Source organism: Eleutherodactylus coqui, chromosome 7, assembly GCF_035609145.1.
Source record: "Eleutherodactylus coqui strain aEleCoq1 chromosome 7, aEleCoq1.hap1, whole genome shotgun sequence".
Taxonomy (NCBI): domain Eukaryota; kingdom Metazoa; phylum Chordata; class Amphibia; order Anura; family Eleutherodactylidae; genus Eleutherodactylus; species Eleutherodactylus coqui.
The window spans coordinates 58,375,863-58,402,886 of record NC_089843.1 but is presented as its reverse complement, the minus strand read 5'-3'; the positions used below and the strand labels follow the sequence as shown (position 1 = coordinate 58,402,886).

The following is a 27,024-nucleotide window of genomic DNA, read 5'->3' as shown; positions in this document are numbered from 1 at the left end:
TATAGATAAATGGCATCAGATGTTAGGTGTGATCTCGCATCCCCTGATGAACCCTCTTATGCATAGAAGAGGGAGAAACTAGTTGAAATGTGTCAAAAGTTTGTCACCTTCGGGAACTCTTGTGCCACCTTGCTATGTCGTGTGTATGGCCGGTGGCCCATTGGCTGGCTGAGTATTATTGGAGTCATAATGAAACCCCGCGAATCAGGAGTAAAACCTCTAAAGAGCTCTTCTACCGCATTATTGGCATCAGGTTGCCATTATTTGTTATGGTGTATCTAAGTATTTGTTGGGTTTGTTTAATATATCCTAATAAAGTTTATTTTATGCCGTGATTTGCAACTACTGGTCCTTGAATATTTACCATATTGAGCGGTGCATTTTCCTATAACCTCCCACAAGCCTGACTTTATGAACTGCTCCTTGTATAATAAATGACCTCTTTCCTTCTGTCTATTACTTTGAGCAGGGCTGGAACTAATTTTAAATCTGGGTTTGATGCCCTGTCCTCTCTGCCGGCTTTTATGATCACATTTAATGGTTAGGATTACTGCCGACTATACCATTGATTCATGTGTTAAGTGGGTTTTGATTTGTTTTCTTAGGCAGGGACCAGTAACCTCCAGTCCACCTTGTTAAATACGCTCGGTATCTCCGGCAAACCAATACAACCATGTCAGCACATGCGCTTTACAGAGCGGGATTAGATAGGAATATACTTCAGGCTCCAGCTTCTCAGGTTGGAGATGGACCAACAATAACGTCTTTTGTCTGTAATACTGGATGAAATAAGAATTTGGCTAATAATTTTCCTCCACGAGTCTATGATCCGGCAATTGTGTTGTGAGAGACAGGAAATGGCCAATTATGGGACATTGATTTACGTTTAGAGGTTAATTGCTATTTTACCCCCAACTATTTAATCTGCTTTTATTCTGGAATTAATGGATGTATTATTATTGTAGTTGCCTGAATCACAAGGACGCGGGGTTTGAATTGCTGGTGCGAATGACAGAAGTGGTAGTCACTAAGCTCTAATTAGCTACATCCTGTAAACCATAATTAAGAGACATGGCTCAATTGCTCGTCATAAAAGCTGAAATAATACCCCATAATGCACTACGAGGGAATGAACAGCTAACTGAAATGTTTATTTGTGAGTCCTCTGAATACTGCGCAGAGACAAAAGTCAGTTCCGGAACGGAATATGAAGAACTCAACAGGGAGAAGCGATACAAAGGTCTGCGGCTTAGATGAGATTTGTGACCCCTCCACTTACGCCAGCAATACTGTAAGAAAGTTCAACGTAAACTACAATGTAGAAACTGAACTGTTTATCATGTAACCCCCCCCCCCCCCAAAAAAAAAAATCAGGTCTACATAAGAGTTTTGCACTTTGTGATGATTTTACAGTACAGCGAGGGACATCCGTGCAGCGGCAGTAACGGATGGCTGTGGAAATCTTGTAAAATGTTCCAATTGTGTCTCATTTTTCTCTATCAACTCCAACAGGGAAGAAGCGATCCATTGTGTAACTTGCAAGCACAAGTTTTCTTGATGTGATGCGGGTCTGCCAGTATGATAGTGCTGAAGGCCCCTGTAGGGCTACTACACAACATTTAATCTTAGTCTAAAACTAGGATTAAACAGCGCAGCCTCTTTTTTTTGACTCCCTAAGAACGCAAGCCTTCTTTTTTGCTTTCAAAAACTCCTAGCTCTCTTATTTTTCCATTAACGGAGCTGTCAGAGGGCTTGTTTTTTTGCAGGACGAGTTGTATTTGTCAATTGGAAAAAAACAACCAAATACTACCCCCGATTGCCATATGTGAACCTGGCTTAAAAGATTCAGGCAGACACCAAGTCCTCATTTATGTCATTCACTTTTTCAATCTGGTAGCAGTCAAAAAAAGACTAGGATTACAAGTGTTTTTGGAAAGTACTGGTTCACCTTGCGGAGATCCCGTTGGAATCTTGCAGGCAATGCTCCCTGGGAAAAAAAATGCAAATTAGCTCTTATCCAGGAGGGAAAAAACTAACTATTGCCAACTAGAGTTAGCTACTCTGTTCTGTACTGATGAGGAGCAAACACTATGAAACAATTCAGTCTACATAGGGATTTCTCACGTTTAGCTGACAACCTTAGTAATATTTCAAGGCTCTTTCAAGGGACATCCCGGGTTTTTTAACTACTGATGACCTATCCTCACGATCCCCGCTGATCAGCTGATTGTTCAGCCTGTTCATCGTTGGTGGTCAGCACCAGTAGTATAATAAACTTGCTTGACCTCCATTGAAATCAATGGGAGCGCTGCCTCCTATTACACTTCCAGCTCCTCACTGCTACGAGGACCGGCTGTCCAACCCTGATCGCAATAAGGAGCCGGAAGTGTAATAGGAGTTCACTCTCCCATTGATTTTAATGGAAGTGAAGCTGGCTATTACACTTTCTTCCCTGAGAGCCTATGATGACATTCGGGCTGCTGAACTAACAGCAGACCAAACGATCAGCTGATCGTGGGCATCCTGAGTGGTGGAACCTAGGTCAATTAACTACTAATGACCTATCCTGAGGTCATCAATTAAAGTCCTGGAATACCCCTTTAATGAGTCAGACACAAACTACTTCTGCTACTCCTGTAAGAGAGCTAATCTGCATAGGATTAAAAGGTGAAATTTCACAAAATCAATTCAGTAAAAACAAAACGAAAAATTTGTAAATTTGCAGTTCTTCACAACACTTCCCCATTTTTTTTGCATAGTGTCAACATGTTCTATAGTGCTATACAGAGATTGTGATCAACCACATCAGTCCTACAATCGAATTCCTCTATCTCAGACACATAAACCAGGGCCAATTACATAAGCAGCCAATTATCCTATCAGAAGGTTTCTTGAGCATGGAAGAAAGCTGGAGCACAAGCAAACATCTGGATTCCATACAAACAATGAGCAGATGCTGCAACTAACTGCTTGGGTTTGAGCATAGGACCTCAGTGCGGTAATGCCACCGGGAACTCCGGCGCTGCCTACACAAACTCCTAAATACAAAAGCAAAGGCACCAAATACTGCTGCCTCATAATAGACCAACTCTACAGTGTCTACTTGTATCATCGATATCCAGCAAAAGAACAAAAAACATTTATAGAGGTTTTTGTCATCTATTATGATAACACTGTTATTCCAACCAGTAAGAATTTACATCTAACCTAGTCCATTATGTGCGTTTTTGGCATCAGTCTGGTTGAAAGGTCAACAAAATAAGAGTATTTATTGGCTTAGTCTGGCCTCTGCTGCAATCGCCTTTGTTCGCTATCCGTACGACTGCCTTCTCAGCCCCGGGAAGAGGTAAAATGATTCAGCTTAGCCTTGCGGTCCAGCATTTGCCAAGGTCAACATCGCAAGCAAAGACGAAGTTTCTCGGAATCTGGCTGGAACTGAAGAACTCTACAGCTACATCAACACAAAAGCACTTTCTGTTCAAATCCTACATCTTTCCAGTGAAGAAACGTATACATGTTTGGGGCAGAATGCTGCGGGGTGCCAATGCGTCTCCTTCGAAAATCCTTCACTTGTCACTGAATAGCCAATTAAGTGTATCTTGCTGCCTGCTGGAGCATTCATCTCCTACTGGTTAGCTGGGCTACTTAAGGACAGCAGATGACTCGATGACATCCCTGGAGCTTGGAAGACATTGCAGTTTCTCCATTTTTGGGGTCTTATGTACACTTTAATGATACACATCAGTTTTTTTTTTTGTTTTTTTTTTAGTATTTGTCATACAAATGCACAAAAGTATTATTTAAGTTGAATTCTAAACGACTTTATAAATTATCCAGTTAACTAGAATACAAAAAACTATTTAACCCTTTAGCATAAGAGTACGAAAAAAAGTTTGAAGTTGATTGACAAGAGTCCTTTTCACCCTAAGTATGCAATAAAGAACACGGGGTGAGCTAATTGCTTCTCTACATTTTTTACTTATTTTAAGTTGTTAAATTCCAAATTCCTTCTTTATAATGACACCGTCCGATAGATGGCAGTCTTGCACTTTGAGGAAGTGAATAACAATCATCCTGAAAGAATCCCTCCCCGAGACATTTCAGTGCTTTTTATGCACGGAAGAAACGTGGCATGATTTTTTTTGGAAGTTACAATGTAAGCAAATAAGATAACTTAGAAGTCATTCACTGGAGAAGCTACACGATGCTGCCGATGCAAAAACACTCCATCGTGCCATGAGATCGAGTGTATAATTACAGCTAATGAAGAAGAAAGAGAAGAAAAAAAAACATTTGTTTTTAATGCCTATAAAAGTTTAGTGACTTGCCGTATTTTTTTTTTTTGGATGTGATTTCGTAAGACTCATTCTTAAAATGAATGAATAATCCGGTCAGGGGTTACATGCAGACATCACGTAGACCGTTAATCATAGGAAAAGCAAAATTAAAGGCTGCAAACTACTTTTTAGGCTAGTTTATGTGGGACGGAAGTACTATGGAATGTCCACAGCGTGAAATTCCACAGCATTTCCGCATCGAAAAGAGAGTAAAAATCCACACACCGTTGTATCTACAGCGGATTTCAGCAGACATGGTGCTCCCCTCGCCTCGCAATGCTTGCGCTGTCAGCATGCCCTGGCACCCGGGCAACGTCTAGCAAGCACCCCTTCTGCATCACCTGACCAGCAGCTTGGCGCTAGCTAGAGGCTGCCAGGTACCGAGGAACGCTTACAGCTCAAGTGTAGCGAGGTTAGGGGAGAGCAGTATCTGCTGAAATCTGGGGCAGATACACATCTGATTACAAGTCAAACTTCGCACCTTTGGTGTGGATTTGGGTTCGGTTTTCAATGCGGAAATGCTTCGGAATTTGCCGCAGAACTTTCCGCTGTAGGCATTCTGCAGCATTTCCATCCCATGTGAACATGCCCAAAAGATCCAAATAATAAGAAGGAGGTAAGAAATGTATTTTATTCTCCAAATTTTCTCCAATTTATCTTATGTAATTAATCTAGTATATATTGCAGGGTGATTCAAAAAGAATAGCGCAAAAGTAAAGCTGATCATCTGAAAGTTGCATTAAAAACGTGAAGAACTCTTCAATCGTTTCAAGCCATGTAGCAGCATCTACTGTCTTAAAGGCCCCTTCAGACGGAATGATTAGGGTTTAAACGGGCGAAAATGAACCATAATCCTTCATCCTAAACGCAGCCAACAACCAAAACACAAGGGAGAAATCGCTCACTTTTCATTCGTCATTTGATGCAGGACTAAAAATCATTGTTGGCTTGTTGAGTTTAAACAGCGATTGTGAATGACTGTACGATTTCCTGTTTGAATTAACCAATGATATACATGCCTGTATAAACAGGCTGCATCTTAGAGATGTTGGATGTGGACGCCATTGGTGACGAGTAAAGATGAGCGAACGTACTCTGTTCGGGTGTTTTTGCACTCGAGCACCACTTTTTCTGAGTAACTGACTACTCGGACGAAAAGATTCGGGTGGCGCCGGGGGTGAGCCGGGGGTTGCAGAGAGGAGTGGGGGGGGGGGGGGGGGAGAGAGAGCTCCCCCCCTCTTCCCCACTGATACCCCCCGCGCCACCACGCCGCCCCCCGAATCTTTTCGTCCAAGTAGTCAGTTACTCGGAAAAAGTGGTGCTTGAGCGCAAAAACACCCGAACCGAGTACGCTCGCTCATCTCTAGTGACGAGTCAAGTCAGTAGTCCAGTTCTGCCCAGATGCGTAAAGACAGATCCTGTAATCAGTTCCACTGCAGCGGAGATGTGTTTTAGGTCATCTTGTGTCACTAACGGCGCCCACATTGAACTTCTGTAAGGTGCATTAAAACTTGAAGAGCTCTTCTATCTTTTTATGCTTTTGGGGCTGTGGTAGGTCAATTCATGTATGAAGAAATCAGCTTTACATTTGCACCATTCTTTCTGAATCACTATGTACCAAGTAATTTTACAAGGCCTGTTAGAAGCTCAGTCATTGACTTATGGCATTACACCATCTCCTATTTGAATATCACGATTCCCATTGAAACCAACAGCCTGTCCATGTTATTTGTAACCACTATCTGCTCTAGCGAATGGAGGATGCTGAACATCAAACCTCCATTCATTACTTCTGAATTCCCAAATACGGTATGTGCGAATGGGTTTTCAAAGCTATGCAATTTTTTTATGATGCTTAGATGGCAAGAGTGTCATCTCTAGAGATCAACTATTCCAGGATGGGAGAGGTTTTCAAGAATTTCTAAAAAAAAAAAAGATCAACTTTAAAAAGGTTTCAATAAAACGGCTTCAGGGCAAAAAAAAAAAATATCAGACACTTCTTCTGAGTAGCTCAGTTATACCAATAAGTCTGAATAAATAGTTCCAGCTCACCAGTCTTAATGTGTCTGAGTGATTTACTATGTTTTCAAAGTTTAAGCATTGGAATAATATTTTTGACATGACACAAGGGTTGGAAAAGTATCAGTCCCATCATGTACATTTTTGACTTGGGAGGAGTTTTCCTAAACAGTACAAATGAGATCCGCCTGTGTCTAGCCAGGTCACAGACTTAGAGTTTGTCCTCAATTTAGGCCAAGTCCACATATAACACCTTAGGAAACGGCAAAAAAAAAAAAGTGTTAAGTAATATTATAACAGTCTAGATCTAGAAGTATTTTCTGGTCTATTGTAATTTCGTAACTTAACATTTTGTAAAATAATGGCAAATAGCAGTAAAACCCTGAAATATTAAAAAATGAATACAAGAGTGGTCTGACCTACTATACCTTCAGAATAGACTAGTTGAAGAGTACTCCATTAGTTTCCATAAACGTCCATGCATGGTGAAGGTCCGAGCTAAAGAACTGTAGAGATTTTATGTGGTGAATGTGTCACAAATTTTGTATTACTATTTAGATCAAGGTTTCTGATCATCTACTATGGAAAAACCAAACCAGACTCAAAAATTAATTAAGACCCTAGACCAGACCCCTAAAATGAATCAGACCTCAGAAAGCACAACTAAAATGAAACCAGACCTGAGCACTAAAAATAAATCAGATTCCAGACTCTTAAATTAATCAGATCACAGACCAGACCTCTTAAATAAGAGCCGTTTTCCGTTCAAATCATATTAATAACCTATCTTCCGGATAGGTTATCAATAGCTGATCACCAGGGACCTGCCACTTGGGATCCACAGTGATCAGCTGATCGCCCAGCCCAATGTCAGTAGAGCAAGGCTGGATGTCATCATCGCAGTTGGAGACGGAAGCATCATAGAGGGCTTCACTTCCACTGAAATCAACAGGACCATAGCCAACTATTACACTTACGGCTCTGACACCGGGGCAGCGTTCCCATTGACTTCAATGGGAGTGAAGCCCTCTGACACTTCACCTCTGACTCGATGCACTAGCAGTGGATACCACTGCAGTAACAGTGGGCCAAGTGATCAGCTGATCACCAGGGATTGCAAGAGGAGGGCCCTGACAATCAACTATTGATAATACATCCTTAAGATAAGTCATCAATAGCATTTGCCTGGAAACACCCTTGTTTTTTTGGCCCCAGAGGAAACCTTGGAGACACTGCCCTCTTCCAATACATGACAGCAGGTCTGCAGAGTGAGGACATTTGGCATCCTGATCCAGATTTAGACCACAGTCCACCAGCTCAGTATCACTGGTCTAGTTCTAGTAATCACTATAGATAGATTTGACTACTGAGTGTAGGCAGAAACAGTGTCTGCCCATAAAATACGACTGCCATCCTCTTCCACTTCTCCTCCGCAGGAGGACAAGGGGGAGGAGGAGGAATAAAAAGGAAGGAGGAGGAAGGAAGAATGGTGGCTCAGTAGTTAGGACTGCTGCCTTGCAACACTGGGTTCTGAGGTTCATATCTGGCTAAAGACAACATCTGTATGGAGTTTATATAAATGATCGAAGAAACCCACACAAACATCCATGTAGAGATTATCCTTGATCAGATTTGAACCTAGGACCCCAGTGATGTAAGGCAACAGTGCTAACCACTGGGAACCGAAAGAGGGGGATGACGATGATTTTTATAGATTTTAGACCGTTTTATACACACATTTTAGGGCTACTGGTGAAGTCGCTGTTCGGTTCAAACTAATATGGACTGAACAAAAACTTTTGCCAAGGTCCGACAAACCAGGAAACCAAACTTTTGAAAAGTTCACTCAACACTATTAGAGTTTGAATTGTCAATGAGCAAAACATTTTTTTTTTTTGCCACAGTAACGTGAAATCAAATTTCCATAAGTGAGTCATTAATAAGGATGGAGAATAAGCCAATAAATAGCCATCAGAATGCCTCTGCTAAGCAGCCACATCCGATATATCACTTTTCAATAAATAGGGTGGTGCGTGTTACATACTGTGAGCTTGGCTAAGGTTATATAGTAGATTGAGAGTTTGGGAAACAATCCAGATAAAAACACTATCAAATATGTGTCAGCGAGAATGGAAGCGGGATATCATCCTGGATTTATTTCTGGCTGCAGTGAGCAGACATAGGGTGCGGACAACGGCACATTCCATCAAATCTTCAACTTGTTGTTCTTCTTCACATGACCATTTGGATCGGGAACTATCCGTAAAAATTACTATTTTTAAGCATATGATGAAGTGAATGCTGGTTATCATGATAGAGATGTACCAATATTTTAACATAGAGCTGGGGGAGTAAATATGGACACCTCAATAACAAATAAGAATTGTATTCCTAAATTGTTCCACGGTCAGTAACAAGAGCTAATGTTTCTATCTCACGAGAGAACAAGCTTCCATTTAAAGGGACATTGCTCTTCCATGAAAGATCTGCTTAAGATTTCTCTTTCTTAAATATTCATGGCGCAGCCACTACTAAACGTCACAAGATATACAAAAAGGATTCAAATGCTGCCAACTTACACCAGACTCACTTATAAAAGTCAACTTACATAAGACAGATTTAAAGGGAAGCAGTCTGATCTACAGGCATCATGTTATAGAGCACGAGGAGCCGAGCAGATTGTTATATAGTTTTATGGGAAAAGATTCAGTATAACTTCTACTTTATTTAAGTCCCTGTTGATTTTTATATTTAGGAGTCCAGTGGGCGGTCCCATCAGAGAAATGTCAATTACTGATAGGACCGCCCACCAGACTCCAAAGTATATAAAGAGCAGGGATTTAAATGAATAATACACAAGTTACACTGAGCCTTCTCCCATAAAACTATATATCAATCTGCTCATGTCTTCCTGCTCTACATTATGCAGCCCAGAGATGAGACACCAATGTGCTTAATGTCACAGGTTCCCTTTAAACTTTTCAAAATCAAGGCTGATTATTATAAGACTGTCATTTATGCTTGGCCCCAACTATTAGGCCACCAATATCAACAGGTCAACGATGAACTGCTAAAAAGTTTTAGATGCAAAATACATTTCATGGAAAGATCTATTAAAGTGATCCTCCAGTTTCGGGATGAAACTTTATCCTGGGGACAGTTATACTACTTGTAGTTGGTCTTCTGTACTCATACCCTCTGACCCGCTGGTTCTGGGTCCTATTTTCAGCTGTCCAAAATGGCCAACAAACTTCAAACTACCTAATCCCCACAGTGCATCTGTAATGTTAGACTACCAATGAACTATACCTGATGTCTGATTGGCCAGTACTGCTCGCTTCATCATCAGTGGCCAATCAGCGACCATATTGGACAGCTGAAACCAGATCCTGAACAGGAAGATTCAAATAACATCGGCATAGAAGAACATCAGCAGGCAGTTTATTTTCCCCCTTCAGTCCAGAGGCAGAAGTTTGCCCTAAAACTGAAGGGTCGTTTTAGGATCAATTGGAAACGCAATCATCGTATGGAATAAAGCCGTCACAGCAGTCATTATAGTACATTGAGGTGACAGTTTAGTACAATGTCTCAGGCGTTCATTTTTTGGTATAAACCAAGGGTCAAGTATTAAATAAAGAAACAGGGATCAAAGGTTTTACAGAGATTCCAGATGACATGTACGAGGCTTCCCAAGTGGGTTAATAGCCACGTTCATCCATTTAACTTTTAACTTTCTTTCTGGCAGTGTTACAGATACTCCTAAATGAATGAACTATTTCATGTTTATTTCAACTCGCCTCTTATCAGTCGCTCCCTCTTTCTAACAATATCTTTTTGAATGATGAAATCTAGGCCAAGCAAATTGAAGACAGCGATGTAAGTACTTCTACATGAAAGACAGAGGCTTCCTGGCATGTAAATGCCGGTGAACTAATATGCAAAGAAAATTGGGTGAAAAGGCTAACAAAGGTTAACAGTGTAAAAAAACAAAACACTCATTATAAATCATGTAGAAGAATAAGAGTATTAACTCAAAAAATGCCTAATTCTTATTGTATAAGACACCATTGTTCTGTCCTACAAGGATCGGCAATAGTATTTTGGAGATGGCAAAAAAAAATTCTATACAATGAATTCCCATCTGAAGCTTTAAATACTAAAACACCATTTATAAAAGTTTTTATGCTAGTTTCTGGCTTACACACATAAAATTTTGCTTAAGTCTTGCTTGTCCTAAAATTTTGCAACTTTTGCTCCTCCATGAAAAGGGGGTTATGGCTTGTCAGAACGGGCGTAGCTGCCCCAGGCCGACACATTAATATAAAATCGACACCAGAAACTGCAGTAAATTATACCAAAAACCTGCGCCAGTTCCTAGTTAATATAAAGTTCTGCGATTTTGCAACTTTTGGTTCCTAGACCGTCCAACACTTGGAGGCACACTGTCCTACTGGGTACCCATGCATCTGTACAAATTATGTATCTTTTGTACCCCAGTTTGCAACTTTGCTAATTAATGCCTGATGAAGCATGTAGCTTGAAACGTCACATCCTGTTCATTTCTGTATATCTGGATGTTGGAAAATAGACTTAAACAGCAGCTTTAAAAAGTCCTTGAAGTGGGGTAGGGGCGGAGCTAGCTAATGGCGGAGTAGGTCACACTCGAGGAGAGCTCCGACGGCAACACCTATAACAGTGAGGCTTACTGACACAGAAGAGCAGCTCAGATGAAGACCATGGGACGCAGGAAAGACCATGGGATGCAGGAGAGCCCAGAGCACCGCAGGACATCTGCCGGGACCAGAGAAGGGCTGCTTATAGCAGTTCTTACGCCCGCAGACGGAGATGGCCGGCGGCCGCGTGGGTCCCAAAATGGCACCGACGGGAAGAGAGTGAGAGAAATGCGGCGGCAAGTCGGGAAGCAGAGGTAGAGGCTGTGCAGCGCTCACAGGGGAAAGCCTCAGAGGAGGATCACAGCCCCCAGTGTGTGAGGCAACAGGCTGGCAGGCAGCTGGCTCCTCTGCACACAGTAGCAGATGCAGCAAAGCCCACGGAACCCAGTACCTGCAGATGGAGGGGAGTGAGTGGTGAGTCTCACAGCCCCCATAATGCAGCTCCTGGTCGGGCCAATAATAATAATAATAATCTTTATTTGTATGTTGGAGGCCCTGGAGCTCATGCTCAGTCCAGTATCTCGAGGCCTTCAGATAATGGAGACCAGTGCTCACCAGAGGGGGACACAGTGGAGGGGTGCAGCCTCCGATGTGTGAGGCGACAGGCAGCTCACACCACTACACTCAGCAATATCTGCTGCAGAGGACTTGGATCCCATCACCCTCAGACAAAGGGGCGGTGGGGGTGGCGGTGAGTCTCTCAGCCCTCCTAACACATCACTCAAATGGGCCTATGCAGCGGCACACAGAGTCCATAACCACGGTAGTGCAGCAGAGTCCCCTGATAGGGGAGAGGAGTGGGATTGGAGGCTACACTTGCGCTTCCCGCCTACAAAAGGAGATCTGGACAGCTCTCTTCATAAGCTGGAGGTGTCCAATTGGAGAGATATTTCAGCCCTGCAAAAGAACATAGTACATGTGGGCCAGCACCTGTTGGAGGTGGAGGAAACTCAGGAAAAGTTATTAGAGAAAGTCGAATCGCACAGAAAAGTTATTCAAATACAGTCTTCACAAATCTCAGTTACTTTTACACCTAGACGACTTGGAAAATAGTCATAGGAGGAACAATGTACATAGAGGTTTGGGGGAAAATGTTATGCACGCTCAGCTGGAGGATTGGGCCCAAAAAATTTTCAATAGCATCCTGCAGAGATCTCCTGACAAACCAATTCAAATTGACAGGATTCACTGTATACTAGGCCCAAGATCCATGGACCCTCAAGATATTGTTTGTTGGATTCACTTCTACCAGGAAAAAGAACTGATCATGTGTAAAGCTAGAGACTGGGAATTTGTCCCATAAGGGTTCCCCCTATTCCTATTCTTCAAGATCTGTCTCGTTGCATGCTTCAACTAAGAAGAGCCTTCAAACCTCTATTGGTGGCATTAACAGAAAGACATTCAGTACCAGTGTGGATATCCCTTTCAACTACAGGCCCGCAAAGGCAACAAAAAGGCAGCGCTCAGGTCTCTTGGTGACTTGCTGGGATTCTTGGGAGCCTTTGAGCTCCCATTGATAGCCCTCCCAGATTGGCCCTGTCAGGATGGTGTGCTAGCCCCAGCCATGGGCTCATCGTGGCGGAGAGTTGGCGATAGAGCAAACCGCTGAACCTAGGTTCCTCATTGTGCCCTCACAATGTTTTCTCAGTTGATTGATTGGTCTCTGTCTGCTAGGGTTCTTATTTAACTTTTATTCCTGGTTATACTTTCATATGTTCCTCACACAGTAGGATAATGAGCGATGTAGGATCTGCCTTATTTTTGCTAAAACATTTACATCAGTTGGCTGGAGCCGCTGTTGGCCCTTCCTCGAGACAGTTTCTATTTAAATGGCAGAATTCCTCCATCAAAAACTTGGGCGTTCAACTACCGGCCGACCCTTCCGATGCATTTGATCTAAACTTTAAACCATTCCTAGCAAATTTAGGAAGATTTAAATAACTGAAACCCACTTTTCCTGTCCTGGAGTGGTAGAATTAATTTGGTCAAGATGGACTTCCTTCTGAGGTTCCTAGATCTGTGCCAGGCGTTCCCTATTCGGCTAAATAGGTCACTTTTACACGCATTCGCTCCCTAGTTATAAAAATTGTTTGGAAGGGCCGCAGACCCACATTAAAATATCACATGCTCGCCAGAGCCAAGGAGAGGGAAGGTCTTAATTTGCTATATTGGCCTTATAGTACAGGGAAAAATCTGGCAAGCTGTGTTCTAAACCTAATCAGGCATCGTGAGTCTAAGATATGGGTCGAAATGGATTACAAATTGGAGCCCTGGTTAACTCAGGGGGTGTTTTGGATCTCGGAAAGTCTGCTCAGGGAATCCTTTGGATTATCTCCCCTGCTGGGTCAATTGATGGACGCCTTGTCAGGCTCTGCGAGGAGGCACAACTTGGTGTCCATCCCAGGCCCCTTCACTCCATTGCTGGCCAATGCCCAATTTAAATCCTTTGAGCAGAGTAAATCTCTGCAACTTACCCCCGCGAACCCCTTCCCGTGCTTGAGAGACGTGATTGGCTAGTTGGGACTAAGACCTCTGGCTGAGTTTTTTGTGGAGTCCCGGGTCCTGCCGGGAGCATGGATGACATATCTACAGTTTAGGGCATCACTGGACTCCCTAACACCCAGGTCCAATATAGCTAAAGCTCTCACTCTTTTCCAGGAAATCTGCGTATCCTAAAATTCCCCCAGACATCTAATTTTACTTTTATATCGGCTATTGCTGGAGTGGGAGACAGGGCAAGAGCCCCCAGGGTACGTGGGGGCATGGGAGAAAGAGATGGGGAGACACTTCCCTCCGGTGATGTTGCAGAAGGCTTTTACCCCGACACATAAGGGGACAGTCTACTCCAGATTACAGGAACTGCATTTTAAAATATTATCACAGTGGTACAGAACCCCGAAACGGCCGAGTAGAATGTTTCCCCAGTCCTCCCCTTTGCGTTGGAGGTGCTCCAGTGAAAGGGGCAATTTGTCCCACATATAGTGGGAATGCCCCCCCTGTGGCGGCATTGTGGATAGGTGTAATGAGGTTATACAACTGCCTATGTGGCGGAGGTAGGGTGTTCACTTTTAAGATAGCAGTGCTGTCTATGTTCCCGGGATCCATCGCAAAGGCAAAAAAGGGTCTTATGCGTTTCTTTGTCCAGGCGGTCAGACAAGTCGTCCCAAGGTTTTGGCATTCAAGTCCTGGGCCTTCCAGGATCCATTGGGTGGAGGAGGTAAACACACTGGCAAGGCACAAGAAGATGAGGGTGGACAAGGACGTGGCTATAGAGGGGTTTTATGCGACATGGCAGCCCTGGCTGGATTTTTGGGTGATGCTTAGACTGAAGGAGTGGGTAGATCAGGAGTCAGTCACGACTTAAGCACGTAGTCCTCCCTCTCCTTTCCACATACTGGGGTTAGATGTTGCCTTCACTGGTGTTGGCGCGAGGAGGCAGATTCCTCTTTCTAATCAGTCCAGGCCACAAGGTTTCCAGTTGGCACGCGTATGCAGCTTTTCACAGACATTACAAAGACCCATCCTGTATCCCCTTCCAACCCACAACTCCCCTTTCTCTTCTCCTCTTTTTTTTTTATTATACACCTTATTCATGCTCCAAGACTGGGGATCTCCTCTCTAATTTTTTCCTTTTTTTCCCCTGCTAGGGTTTTGATTTTAGTTGTATGCTTAGTTAGACTTACATATATGTTCAAAAAGGGTCAGAGATATACTAGGTTCAGGCGACAAAGATAGAAGCCGGAAGCACCAAAAAGGTGTTGTACTATATGTTACTCACATCTAGTTGTTGTATACGAAATGTGAATACTCTGTCCTAATAAACACTTTTTGAACTAAAAAGTCCTTAAAGTGTGTACTACCCGACTTCTTGCTTTGAATTTTGTGGTACCTTTGACCATAGGATTCCTGTGAACTTCTGCACGTATCAATTCCAGGAAGGTGTGCTGCCACTATCTTTTACATGTCATAGTAACACATCAAAGGTTTTGATCAGTGGGGGTCTGGGTACTGAGGCCCCCACAAATCAAAACTTGAGTCAGAAGTTTGTAAAAAGTTTGTTGTTGTTTTTGGCCATTTAGTTGTTCACCAACCGCTGCGAGGCTATAGGCTCCCTCCTCCATGTTTTTCAGTTTTGCATTGCATTTTTCAGTTGTCTGATATCCATGCCAGTAGCGGCTCTGACAGTATCAGCCATCATATTCTTTGGCGCCGGGTCTTCTTTAACATTATACATTTTCCTAGCTACTCTGTTCGCATTACGTGGCCAAAATCCGTTAGCCTGGTCATCTTGTAAAAAGTTTACATAACCTTTAAACCATTTCCTGCTTCCAATACGTCAAGTTCAAAAACGGACTATTCACTTGCTGCCTAATACAGTACACCCCACCCCTTGCCAACTACCATTATAACAAGATAATTAATATTATTCCCTTAACCTGTCAGTGAGTTTTAAGGCTACAGATGATCAGTGTACATAATAGCGATCTGCTCACTTCATTATCTTAGTCATAAGCTAACAAACGTAACTTACTATTAAGCACATTGTGGAAATCTATAGTTCAAGCTAATTGCAAAAATGGAATCAAATTAACATTTGCCACTTCATAAAAATAACATTCGTCACAATAACTATTATATGGACTCCAGCTTAATTTCATTTGCTTATTAGTACTTTTCCGTAAGTAAGCCACAACCAGAGCAAGCAGGAAATTGAAACTGTGTGTATTAAGTGCCTATATTTTCATGGACAATATTCCTCTGGGCTAAATTATTTGCCAGAACTTGACACTGGGAATCGGGCCGTTCCAAAAACTTTCTTATATAATAAAGACCACATGCTCAGTGGAGTAGATTACAAAGTTTAATTTGTTTTGTTTCTTTTTAATAAATTTACTACTTGCATCTATAAGCTATTACAGAGGAGCTTAATGATTTAACCGAAAACAAATTCCTCCCCGCATGAGAGAGAATTATAACACAACATTCAAAATGTGTCACATTTGGAAACAAGAATGGAGAATATTTTTCTAAACTGTGTAATAAAGAGCATATTTCAGGTTCGTCCTGTTTGAGCTGCTACTCCCTAAAAAAAATGCTAAAAAAAAGACACAAAAATAGTACAAGAGACCATCTGACGGACTACTCACAAAAAGATTTATTGTAATAAAACAGTGATAACGGGAAAAGTGGTGACAGATGCTCTGTGAAGGCGAATCTACACTTTTTAAGTCCGCTATTAAATGATAGGACTTGGAAAAAAAATGTCAAAAACTGAACTGTTCAATTAATTTTTGCTCAATTTTTCACTTATTCCATTGTACTCCAGGGGATTTTAATACTTTGTTTCCCCGAAAATAAGACCTACTCTGAAAATAAGCACATACACTGATTTTTTTATTTTTTTTTTGGGGGGGGGGGGGTTCAATATAATCCCTACTCCGATAATAAGGCCTAGCTGCATTACATTAAAAAAATAAATAAATAAGCAATACATTACTTAGCAGGCTCGGTCCGGGGCCTCCCGCTGCTTTCTGAAGCTCCAGTACGTTTGCTGCGGTCAGGGGCGTAACTATAGAGGTTGCAGGGGATGCGGTTGCACCTGGGCCCAGGAGCCTTAGGGGGCCCATAAGGCCTCTCTTCTTCATATAGGGAGCCTAGTACTATAAGTAAAGCATTATAGTTGGGGGCCCTGTTACAAGTTTTGCATCAGGGCCCGGGCGCTTCAAGTTATGCCTCTGGCTGCAGTCCCTGGCCATGCACGAAAGAATCCGGCCTCCAGGAAGTGATGGCTGTGATTGGCTGAGCAGTGCTCGAGAACCAATCAATGCAGCGCTTGGTGAACCAATGCGATGGCTGTGATTGGCTCATCGAGTGCCGCCAATCAATGCAGTAGTCATGGACAACAGTGTTTTTTGTTTGTTTTTTTTACTGCTGACTCTACCATAGGATAGGTGATAAAAGTCAGATTGCAGGGGGTGTTACTGCTGAGACTCGAGAATGGGGTACCCATGTTCCCCTCTTCTGTCAGTACATGATACTTCTCCAAGCTACAGTTATGTCATATTGAATCGAGAGACAGCGACACATGCGTGGCCGCCACTTTATTCATTTTTAAGGGGTTGATGGAAATAACTGACAGCTTGCACTCCGTTATCCCCATTGGTAGTCCCATTGAAAACTAATGCAGCAGCAGCACCGCACATGCACAGCCATCTCTCCATTCAATCTCCTCTTCACTGCAGAGGCTGCAGAAGGCTGCAGTTCAGGGGGGAATGGGACGCCTGTTCTCTGGATCAATGGGGATCTTTCCAACAATCCGACTTTTTAATGTTAATTCTAGTAAAACCCCTTTAACTTTAGGCATATTTAGAGTATTTGGAACTCTGTAAGTAAAAAGACGTTCCAGGTATTATAATATAGTAAAAAAAAAATAAGCAAAACAGGATTTTGGAATTTCTCATGTTAAGAAAAAAAAAGTGTGTAGACACTCACTTTAAACTGGACGTACAATTTATTGGAAAAGTTAAAAGACATTAAAAAGTATTAAGTGACCTGATTAATTGATGTAGATTTATCATTCTATTTTCTAATTCATTGGAGAATTTTGGCACTGATGACGGTGAAAAATGAAACCGATATCTGATACTCTGATAGAAACCGCTTCCAACCATCGCACATTTTAAATTTAAGCTCCATTAGATTGCACAAGAACTGTTCCTTGCATATCCAGATATATACAAAACATTTGGTTTGGTGGAAAAAGAAATGGAAATTAAAAAAATTCACACACACACACACACACACACACACTATAAATACATACATACACACACTATTACACTTACACACACACACACACACACACACACACACACACACACACACACACCATACATACATACATACATACATACATACATACACACACACCCTATAAATACATACATACATACATACATACACACTATACATACATACATACATACACACACACTATACATACACACACGTCATTTATCCATAGACTAGAAGGACCTGTCTGCAACCATCTAGTTAAAGATTCAGTGAAACGATTCATAGGATGGTCAAGTAAACATATAGCATAGGCTGCTATCAAATTATGCGATTCTACATTATTTTGCTAATGTATGGGAATTTCTAAACTATAGGATTAAAGGATTTTATGAAAGGATAAACCTCTAAATTAAAAATGAACAGCAACAAATAAAGATTTCACCAGTAACCGGAGCGCCCCGATGCCAACACTCTTGGTTTGCTGTACATATGTTAGTAATAAGGATAAGCTAAAGGTAAACACTACTCCCGATTACAAGTATCACAAATTATACTGAGAGGCTGGGGGTGCATCATAGTAACACTAACTGCTTAAATATACAATGGAAGATCATCTGGAAAGTCTATTTATCATTACATCACCACTTTTATTTCCATAAATATCACTTTTAATGGAACCGGTCATCAGCTATAAGCACCATAAACTAAGTTGTGGTACTTGTAGTTTTGCTGTATATACACCCGGTCCCCCGTTCCAGCGGTGTCCTCCAGCAAAGTCACAGCGTGCACACCAGCTTGACTCTTTTCAGAAGCCTGTGTGCACACACTGCCATACAGTGAATGGGATTGCACACATGGCCTTCTGAAAAGAATCGTACTGGCTGTGTGCAGTGACTTTGCCATGGGACACTGCAGGAATGGGACGACCTGAAGGGCGTGAGACACAGCTTCATGGACTTAAAGGGGTTGTCCCGCGGCACAAAGTGGGGTTATACACTTCTGTATGGCCATATTAATACACTTTGTAATGTACATTGTGCATTAATTATGAGCCATACAGAAGTTATTCACTTACCTGCTCCGTTCCTAGCGTCCTCGTCTCCATGGAGCCGTCTAATTTTCAGCGTCTAATCGCCCGATTAGACGCGCTTGCGCAGTCCTGTCTTCTGTCTTCTGAATGGGGCCGCTAGTGCCAGAGAGCGGCTCCTCGTAGCTCCGCCCCGTCACGTGTGCCGATTCCAGCCTATCAGGAGGCTGGAATCGGCAATGGACCGCACAGAAGACCTGCGGTCCACCGAGGGTGAAGATCCCGGAGGCCATCTTCACAAGGTAAGTAAGAAGTCACCGGAGCGCGGGGATTCGGGTAAGTACTACCCGTTTTTTTTTTTTTATCCCTGCATCGGGTTTGTCTCGCGCCGAACGGGGGGGGGGGGGGGGGGGCTATTGAAAAAAAACAAAACCTGTTTCAGCGCGGGACAACCCCTTTAATGACATCTAAACTAGAAGCAGCATAAACTAGCTTATGGTGCTTATAGTTGATAATGTTGTTGTTGTTAGCTGTTTAGTCGTTCACGACCTTCGGCGACCCTAAAGACGAGCTCTCTCCATTTTTTTCGGTTTTGCACTCCTTTCAGTTGTCTGATATCCATGCCAGTATCCGCTCTGACATATCAGCCATTGTGCCCTTTGGTGGACAGATCTACTTTTGCCATTGATCTGTCCAAGCATTACAGATTTGTCTAGCGACTTAGCTCGCATTAGAAGGCCACGATCAGCGAGTCTGAGTCCGGTCATCTTGTCCTCCAGTAATATATCCGGTCTTATACGATTCAGGACTCTGTTACTTTCACCGTCCAGGACATGCGTAGCACAACTTTCTCTAGCACCACAGCTCCAACGCATCAATCCTCCTTCTATTGGCTCTTTCTGCAGTCCAGCTTTCACATCCATACACGGCTATGGGGAATACGGTGGTTTGTACTATCCTGCATTTAGTTACTATGCCGATATCTCTACTTTTACAGATTTTGTCCATGTTTAGCATCGCGCTTCGCCCCAATGCTATCCTATGTTTTATCTCTGGCATAGATTCTCCAGCCTGGTCAATGTTTGAGCCAAGGAAGATGCAGTCACGCACGCATTCTATGGCCTCATTGTCTATTTTGATTTTAATTTGGCCAGTTTTTGCAGTTGTCGTAATTTTAGGCTTCTTTAAATTCAGGTAGAGGCCAATTTTTCACTTTCAGTTTTAATCTTCCATATCAGCTGCTTCAGACCTGCTTCTGTAAGTAGAGTTGTGTCATCCGCATAAAGGAGATAGTTGATGTTTCTTCCACCTATTTTCACCTTGATTTCCAATTTGTCGAGGTCTTTACACATGATCACATCCGCATATAGGTTAAACAAGAAGGGTGAGAGGATGCAGTCCTGTCGAATGCCTTTACCGATCCCAAACCAATCTGTGGTATAAAGTGATTTTATCAGCTTGACTAGATGTGCCGATACGCCCAGCTCTTGTAGGGCCTGCCAAAGTTTGTCATGGTCCACGCAGTCAAAGGCCTTGATGTAGTTGATGAAGCACATGTAGATTTTATTCCGTATTCTCGAGCTTTTTCCATGGTCCATTGCAGGTTTGCGATATTGTCGCGGGTGCAGTTTCCTCGCCGAAACTCTGCCTGCGCATCAGGGAGTGCGGCTTCAACTACTGATCGCAGTCTTTCCTGTATAATCTTCAATAGTTTCCTCATCAGCATCAGTCGTTGGGGCATAGACCTGTAAAGATTGAGAGGTTCACTGGCTTACAATGTATCCGGATAGCAATGATACGGTCACCGATTGTTCTAAAACTTTCTACTGCCTTTGAGGTCCGCTTGTTTGTAATAAATGCTACTCCATTCCTCTTTATTTCCTCATGTCCGGCATAGTGCAATGTGAAGTCATCAGACTGAAACTATCCATTACCTGTCCAGTGTAATTCGCCAATTCCAAGAACATCAATGTTAAGTCTTGTCATTTCACTTTTCACCAAGTCCAATATCCCTAGACTTATGCCACCCAAATTCCATGCTGCTAGTATGTGAGATTTGGCACAGCGCTGTCCTTTCCTTTCATCAGGAGTTGATGGGTGTGTTCTGTCTTGTGATTTGTGCAGATTGTCTGGTGTGTGTTATTTAAGACCTGACCGTGTGTGTAATGGGTAGCTTGGAAAAGGCCTCATGTGGACTGAACGTAGCCTACCCTTTCATAAAACAATCATGGAAGAATAAAGATTATTTTTTATGAGATCCTTTTATGCTGCCACTTCCTTCATCTTATCTGGGAACCTGCACACCCAGGGACATCCACCTGATTTGAAGATGGAGTAGCGAGATTCATCACTTCATTGAAAATGGTTACATCGCTCAACTCTCCAATGATAATTCGCGACACTCAGGAGAATTCGCTGGACATTTGCAAGTGGAATAGAGGGAAATACTAGCTCAAGTATATCAGATGTTATTGGAAAGTATACCTCGGAGGGTATCCCATGTCATTAGGGCCAAAAGGAGCCCCATTAATTATTAGCATATGTAAATAAATACTACTTTTGATTCTCGCTCTGGTGTCCAATTACTTTGAGTAGAATAGTACATAATTTTTTTTTTTATGACAAAACTATCAGAAAAAGAAGCCAAGAACGTACATAAACTGTAGGGCAGGCTCAATCACCATAGACGCTGATAGTATGCAGAGAGACAGATTGCAATATGAGCGAGCTAAATGTTCAATGCTGACTAATATGTGGCCCAGATTGGGGGAGGGTTGAGCTGGGTGACTGTATACTAGTCAGCATTGATCATTTAGCTCGCCCATATTGCAATCTAGATCTCTGCATACCATCAGGGTATATGGTGATTGAGCCTGCCCTGCAGTTTATCAGATGGTACATTATTGGCTTCTTTTTTTGTGAGTTATGTCTTTGTACATTTTTTTCTCTCACCTCTGATTTGTATTTTTATGACAAAGATCAAAAGCACAGAATTGCTGTGGGGGTCCAATACAACACCTGAAATCCATTTAATTCTATACATAACACACTTTCTAACCTCTTTTCAGCAAAAGCAGAACAAATGTGTCCCAGCCATGCTATGTGGCTTTGTTTTGTGAAAGAATAAAACCCCCTGCAAAATAATATGATTTATGGAGACAGAATATTATACACTGCTTCTGTGATATTTGACTATACTACCTATACCTTCCTCTGCTGCACTGTAACCTGGCTTTGATGTCAAAGCCCACTGCAGGTGCGTAGGTCCTGCTGCAATATGCAATATTTTAGGGTCTGCTCCCATTTTATTTTTAGTTTAATTTCACATTTGCCATGTGATCTTGAAAGGCTGCTAGCACATAACACATATAAGCCCTACGGCCCCCATGCAAGCAGCAGACTGATGTGAACAGAACCTATGTTAATTAGGTTTCCCTCCTTGAATCAACTATGAAGGGATGGAATTAGCCCAATGGTCCTGAAGAGGACCCCCCTCTGTAATGCCCGCCTAATGTTCGGCGAGTTTCTGTCCTGGATACTGTAGAACGACTCCACCTACACCCCAACCATGTAAATCTGAGACTTGACTTTCCTGATTATTCTGCCAACACTAACTGTATGTAATCTTGTGCATTGTGATAAAGAGGGCTGAATACTGCGTTTCCTTACTATTGGTCAGGTCATACAAGAAGCAGTAGTTTCAAAAACGGTAAACTCTTCTATAGCACACCATAGGTTGTCAACAATTCTTTGGTATATCATGTATACCACAGCAATATCTCAATGACACCCACATTTATAAAATGTAACCTCTTATTTTAATCACATGGTAAACTACATAAAAAAGCAACAATAGTGGAACGTAGTGTTGCAGTTTTACGGCAGCTTGCATCATGAAACACTGCAGAGAGGCCCACCAAGACTCTATTGCCTGATAGCCCACAAACCCGAAGCTGGCTCTGCTCAAGGCCGATGGGCCCCACCACCTGCCCAAGTTTACCAGGTACGGTCGCTAGCCATGCCAACCAACCTGCTAAGTAGGTTTTTTTTTCCTATCCCTGTCACACATACACGCTATTACCATACTTTTCCATTAATACTCTACAATTTCATTTGTTTCGTTGTATGGACATTGGATATCATATAGTATGACCATGGACCTGTATCTCTTGACCTAGATTTGTCAACTCCTTAGACACTGGTGTGCTACTGTGAGGACCATTACTCTATTTTATCATACATATACTTGTATGTACACAGTTGCTGGTTTGCATCACAAGCCAACCGATCAATATTGTATACAGCTCCTACTGACTTGAATCTGTATGATAAAATAAAGGGACAGTGATTTGTACTAAAGAGACATTTCTGTTCTCTTATCAAGTGTATTAGGGAAAGGTCGATATATATATATATATATATACACACACATACATATAAGCTGAAAGCCCTCACTCACTGACTCGCCAAAAGTTCTCCAACTTCTCGATGTCGTAAATTTCGACGCCAATTCTTTTGCGCTAGAATTGAATAATCGAGTTGGGACCCAATTACTTTTCCTATTTTGGCACCAGCATAGATTATCTCCAAAATAGGAAAAGTAATTGGGTCCCAACTCGATTATTCAATTCTATGCGCAAAAGAATTGGCGTAGAAATTTAACGTACATAATCTAAATCTCTCACTTCCCAATGTCATAGAAACTTAAAACTTGGCACGGGCATTGACTATGTCATAAATAGGAAAAGTTAATGGGTCCAAACTCGATTATTCAATTCTATGCGCAAAAGAATTAGCGTCAAAATATTACGTACGGAATGTATTTTTCTCACTTTCCGGTGTCATAGAAACGTGAAATTTGGCACGAGCATTGATTATGTCATAAATAGGAAAAGCTAATGGGTCCCAACTCGATTATTCAATTCTATGCGCAAAAGAATTAGCGTCCAAATTTTACGTACGGAATGTAATTTTCTCACTTTCTGGTGTCATAGAAACAGGAAATTTGGCACGAGCATTGATTATGTCATAAATAGGAAAAGCTAATTGGTCCTAACTCGAATATTCAATTCTAGCGCAAAAGAATTAGCGTCCAAATTTTACGTACGGAATGTAATTTTCTCACTTTCTGGTGTCATAGAAACAGGAAATTTGGCACGAGCATTATGTCATAAATAGGAAAAGCTAATAGGTCCCAACTCCATTATTCAATTCTATGCGCAAAAGAATTAGCGTCCACATTTTACGTATGGAATCTAATTCACTCACTTCCTGATGTCATTTTATATAAAGGAAACGTTGCATGGTTACCTCCCATGGTGTTTCCTGGGTAACACAGAGAACTATGCAAAATGGTGAACATATGTTTTTCCGATATCTCTAAAGTAACCAAGATTTCCGTGTGAACACCAGATAAACACCAGTACCAAATTAACTCGGGCGAAGCCGGGTATATCAGCTAGTATATATATATATAAAGACAAAAGCCCTCACTGACTGACTGACTACTAATTCTCCAACTTCCCGATGTCATAGAAACATGAACTTTGGCACAAGCATAGATTATGTTCAAAATAGGAAAAGTTAATGGGTCCCAACTCAATTATTCAATTCTAAGTGCAAAAGAATTAGCGTCCAAATTTTACGTACGGAATCTAATTCTCTCACTTCCCCTTGTCATAGAAACTTGAAATTTGGTATGAGCATTGATTATGTCATAAATAGGAAAAATTTATGCTGCCGCTTTCTTAGGAAAAAGTGGCGTCACACTGAAAAACATAAGGTGCATTTACATACACAGATCAAAATTCGTCAGAAACTGACAATGTTGGGCGATCATTTTGCATAGGTACTAATGGGCTAATCAGCCCTTTAGTACTTCATTGCATGTATTTAGAGAACAGCAGGTGGTCTGTTCTCTAAATACATTGCTATTGTTCTCCAGTGGGACAGAGGCTGTTAACAGCTGTTAAAAAATGTTATCAGCGTTGCAGAGAACTCAGCATGCGGTCCGTCTAATCAGCGCGATGGATTTTAAGCTGAGGTGAACTCAGCGATGGACGAAAAGTGCACGGTATTGTGTACGATGGGCACAATTTTACACACAACGATTATCTCTCAAAAGATGGCTTTTAAACGAATTTTGAGGGATAATTGTTGTGTGTAAAAGGGCCTTTAATCTCCAGCAATCTTGTTACACCATTAAATAGAAGCATGTAGTCTAACTATCAACCTTCTATGTCTTTGATAAAACACTATCTGTGGGGAGCAAGCAATTAATGACATCTGTAAACTCATTATGAAGTCATACAGTTGTTTGCGGTAGTTTCAAGATGATAAGACATATTGCCCATGTGCTAAGCAGATGAGGTTTAGTATAAGACTTCTTCTGATGGCCTTCTACCTAAAACTAAAATACTGTATAAACATATCATTACAAGGCCTCGAGCTCCGTAACCTTAGTATTCTCATACACTCCTACACTTCAAAAATGCAACCGATTACGGGCTTTTTGAAGTCCGAACCACGAGCACCATGCCATCGGGACAAGCTCTTAAATAGCTATGTTTTACTGTAAAATGCGGCTGGGCTTCAAAGTAACCATTGGGCTTTTCACGAACTGGGAATGGAGAGGAGAGTCAATAAGGAGTCCAGTAGGCATGTGCTAGACTTCCTGCCCGGTTTGATCGGCCAATCATTCCTTATGCACAAATAGGGAGAGGTCAGTTAAGCCTAGCAGGCTGGGGAGAGTCTGCACAGCGGACGCCTCTCAATGAGCCTGGCTCATTTTTACAACTACAGATATAGCAAAGTTTAGGTTGACACTAAAACGCATTAAGCTGTCGCACCGAACATTTTCTTGCCCTTTCAATAGCTTTTCAATGGCTTTTGTTGTTCCACAATTACAAGTTATCCCCTAATCCACTGGATAGGGCATAGCTTGCTTATAGGTGAAGGTCTTACCTATGAGACCTTCCATCAAACAAGTGTTTGAGGAAATTAATAGAGAATATAAAAACGGGAAATAAATAATAGTACAGTATTTGGGTGACAGCATGTTGCATGTCCAATACCCCTAAATATTGAAAGTGTTCCAAATTCGGTTACAAAATGACTAATATTTGAAGTTGACACTTCCTATAAAGACCGCCTGCACTTGGCAGGGATGGATTCCGCATGTGGAATCCCTCAGCAGAATCCGGCTTTGGGAGCAGCGGCGTCCGAGCGTACCTGTTACTTTCATTTTTCGTCTGTACTGGGGATGGTCCACATGGCAAGCTGTCAGACATGCGCAGTGCAGGTTTTTTTATTTTAAACTCCTGCTTTTCCCACGTCATTGCCTAGCAATGATGCAGAATCCGCAGCCTTTCTGCAATGGGATTGCAGAAGGGCCACAGATCGGATGGCTTCCATTGATTTTAACCATAATTGGTTTCCACAAGTGTGCAGAAAGAATCGATTTCCCACTTCGAGTTCCGCAGCAAATATCCGTCTGTGGGCAGAAGCCCTAAGAGAGAACTGGTCATCATTTTTGTGTGCATAAAACCGGCTGCACCGATAAAAGAAATGAAATATTGTGCTTTATAAAACATTTTGGTAAATGCTTTGATCAACTCATACTCTGAAAAAGACGGTATAAACTTTTCCTGTGCCGAATGTAAATTCAGGACGAGTAGTCCAGTGGGCTGGCCTGGCAGTGTCTGGTGGTCTGGCCTAACTGTCAACTGGTTGGACAACATCCCCTAACTCCCCGCTCTCTGGCACTGTGATGGGATGACATAGGAGGCATGAGTGCCACTGATGATAGATCAGGAAGTAGGAAATTAACCACGCATGTGCAGTTCAATCTGGCAAATCTGCCCAAAAAGTGTTCAGATGAACTGTGCATGCCCTGTGCTGGGCTATCCCGTACATACCCCCCAGTCTGCTACGTCATCTACAACACAATGCCAGAGGGGGACAGCAAAGGAGACCTAGTCTAGCAAGGAGAAACAGTCCGGACAGCCCACCGGACTACTAGTCATGGATTTACATGCGGCATGGAAAAAATTTATACCATATTTTTCAAGGTAGGAATTGATGAAAATGTTTACCAAAATATGTTCTGTAAAAGTACAACTTGAAGACAAGTTCCCTTTGAAATCTCACGACTGACAGCACTTAAGACACTTGG

The 27,024-nt window shown here is 42.1% G+C and overlaps 1 protein-coding gene across 2 annotated transcripts in view; it reads right to left on the bottom strand.

Moving 5' to 3' along the window:
- Positions 1-4,173: 4,173 nt before the first annotated feature.
- The window catches only part of SCFD2 (sec1 family domain containing 2), a 97,523-nt gene continuing 74,672 nt past the window's right edge, over positions 4,174-27,024 (bottom strand). Inside the window, exon 5 of one of the 2 annotated variants that reach the window (XM_066573086.1) lies at positions 4,174-4,260. In XM_066573086.1, coding sequence (XP_066429183.1) covers positions 4,255-4,260 — 6 coding nt within the window. In that variant the 3' untranslated portion in view covers positions 4,174-4,254. Of the gene's footprint in view, positions 4,261-20,503; positions 20,597-27,024 lie in introns of those variants that run through there. The other variant, XM_066573085.1, reaches the window with a different exon arrangement.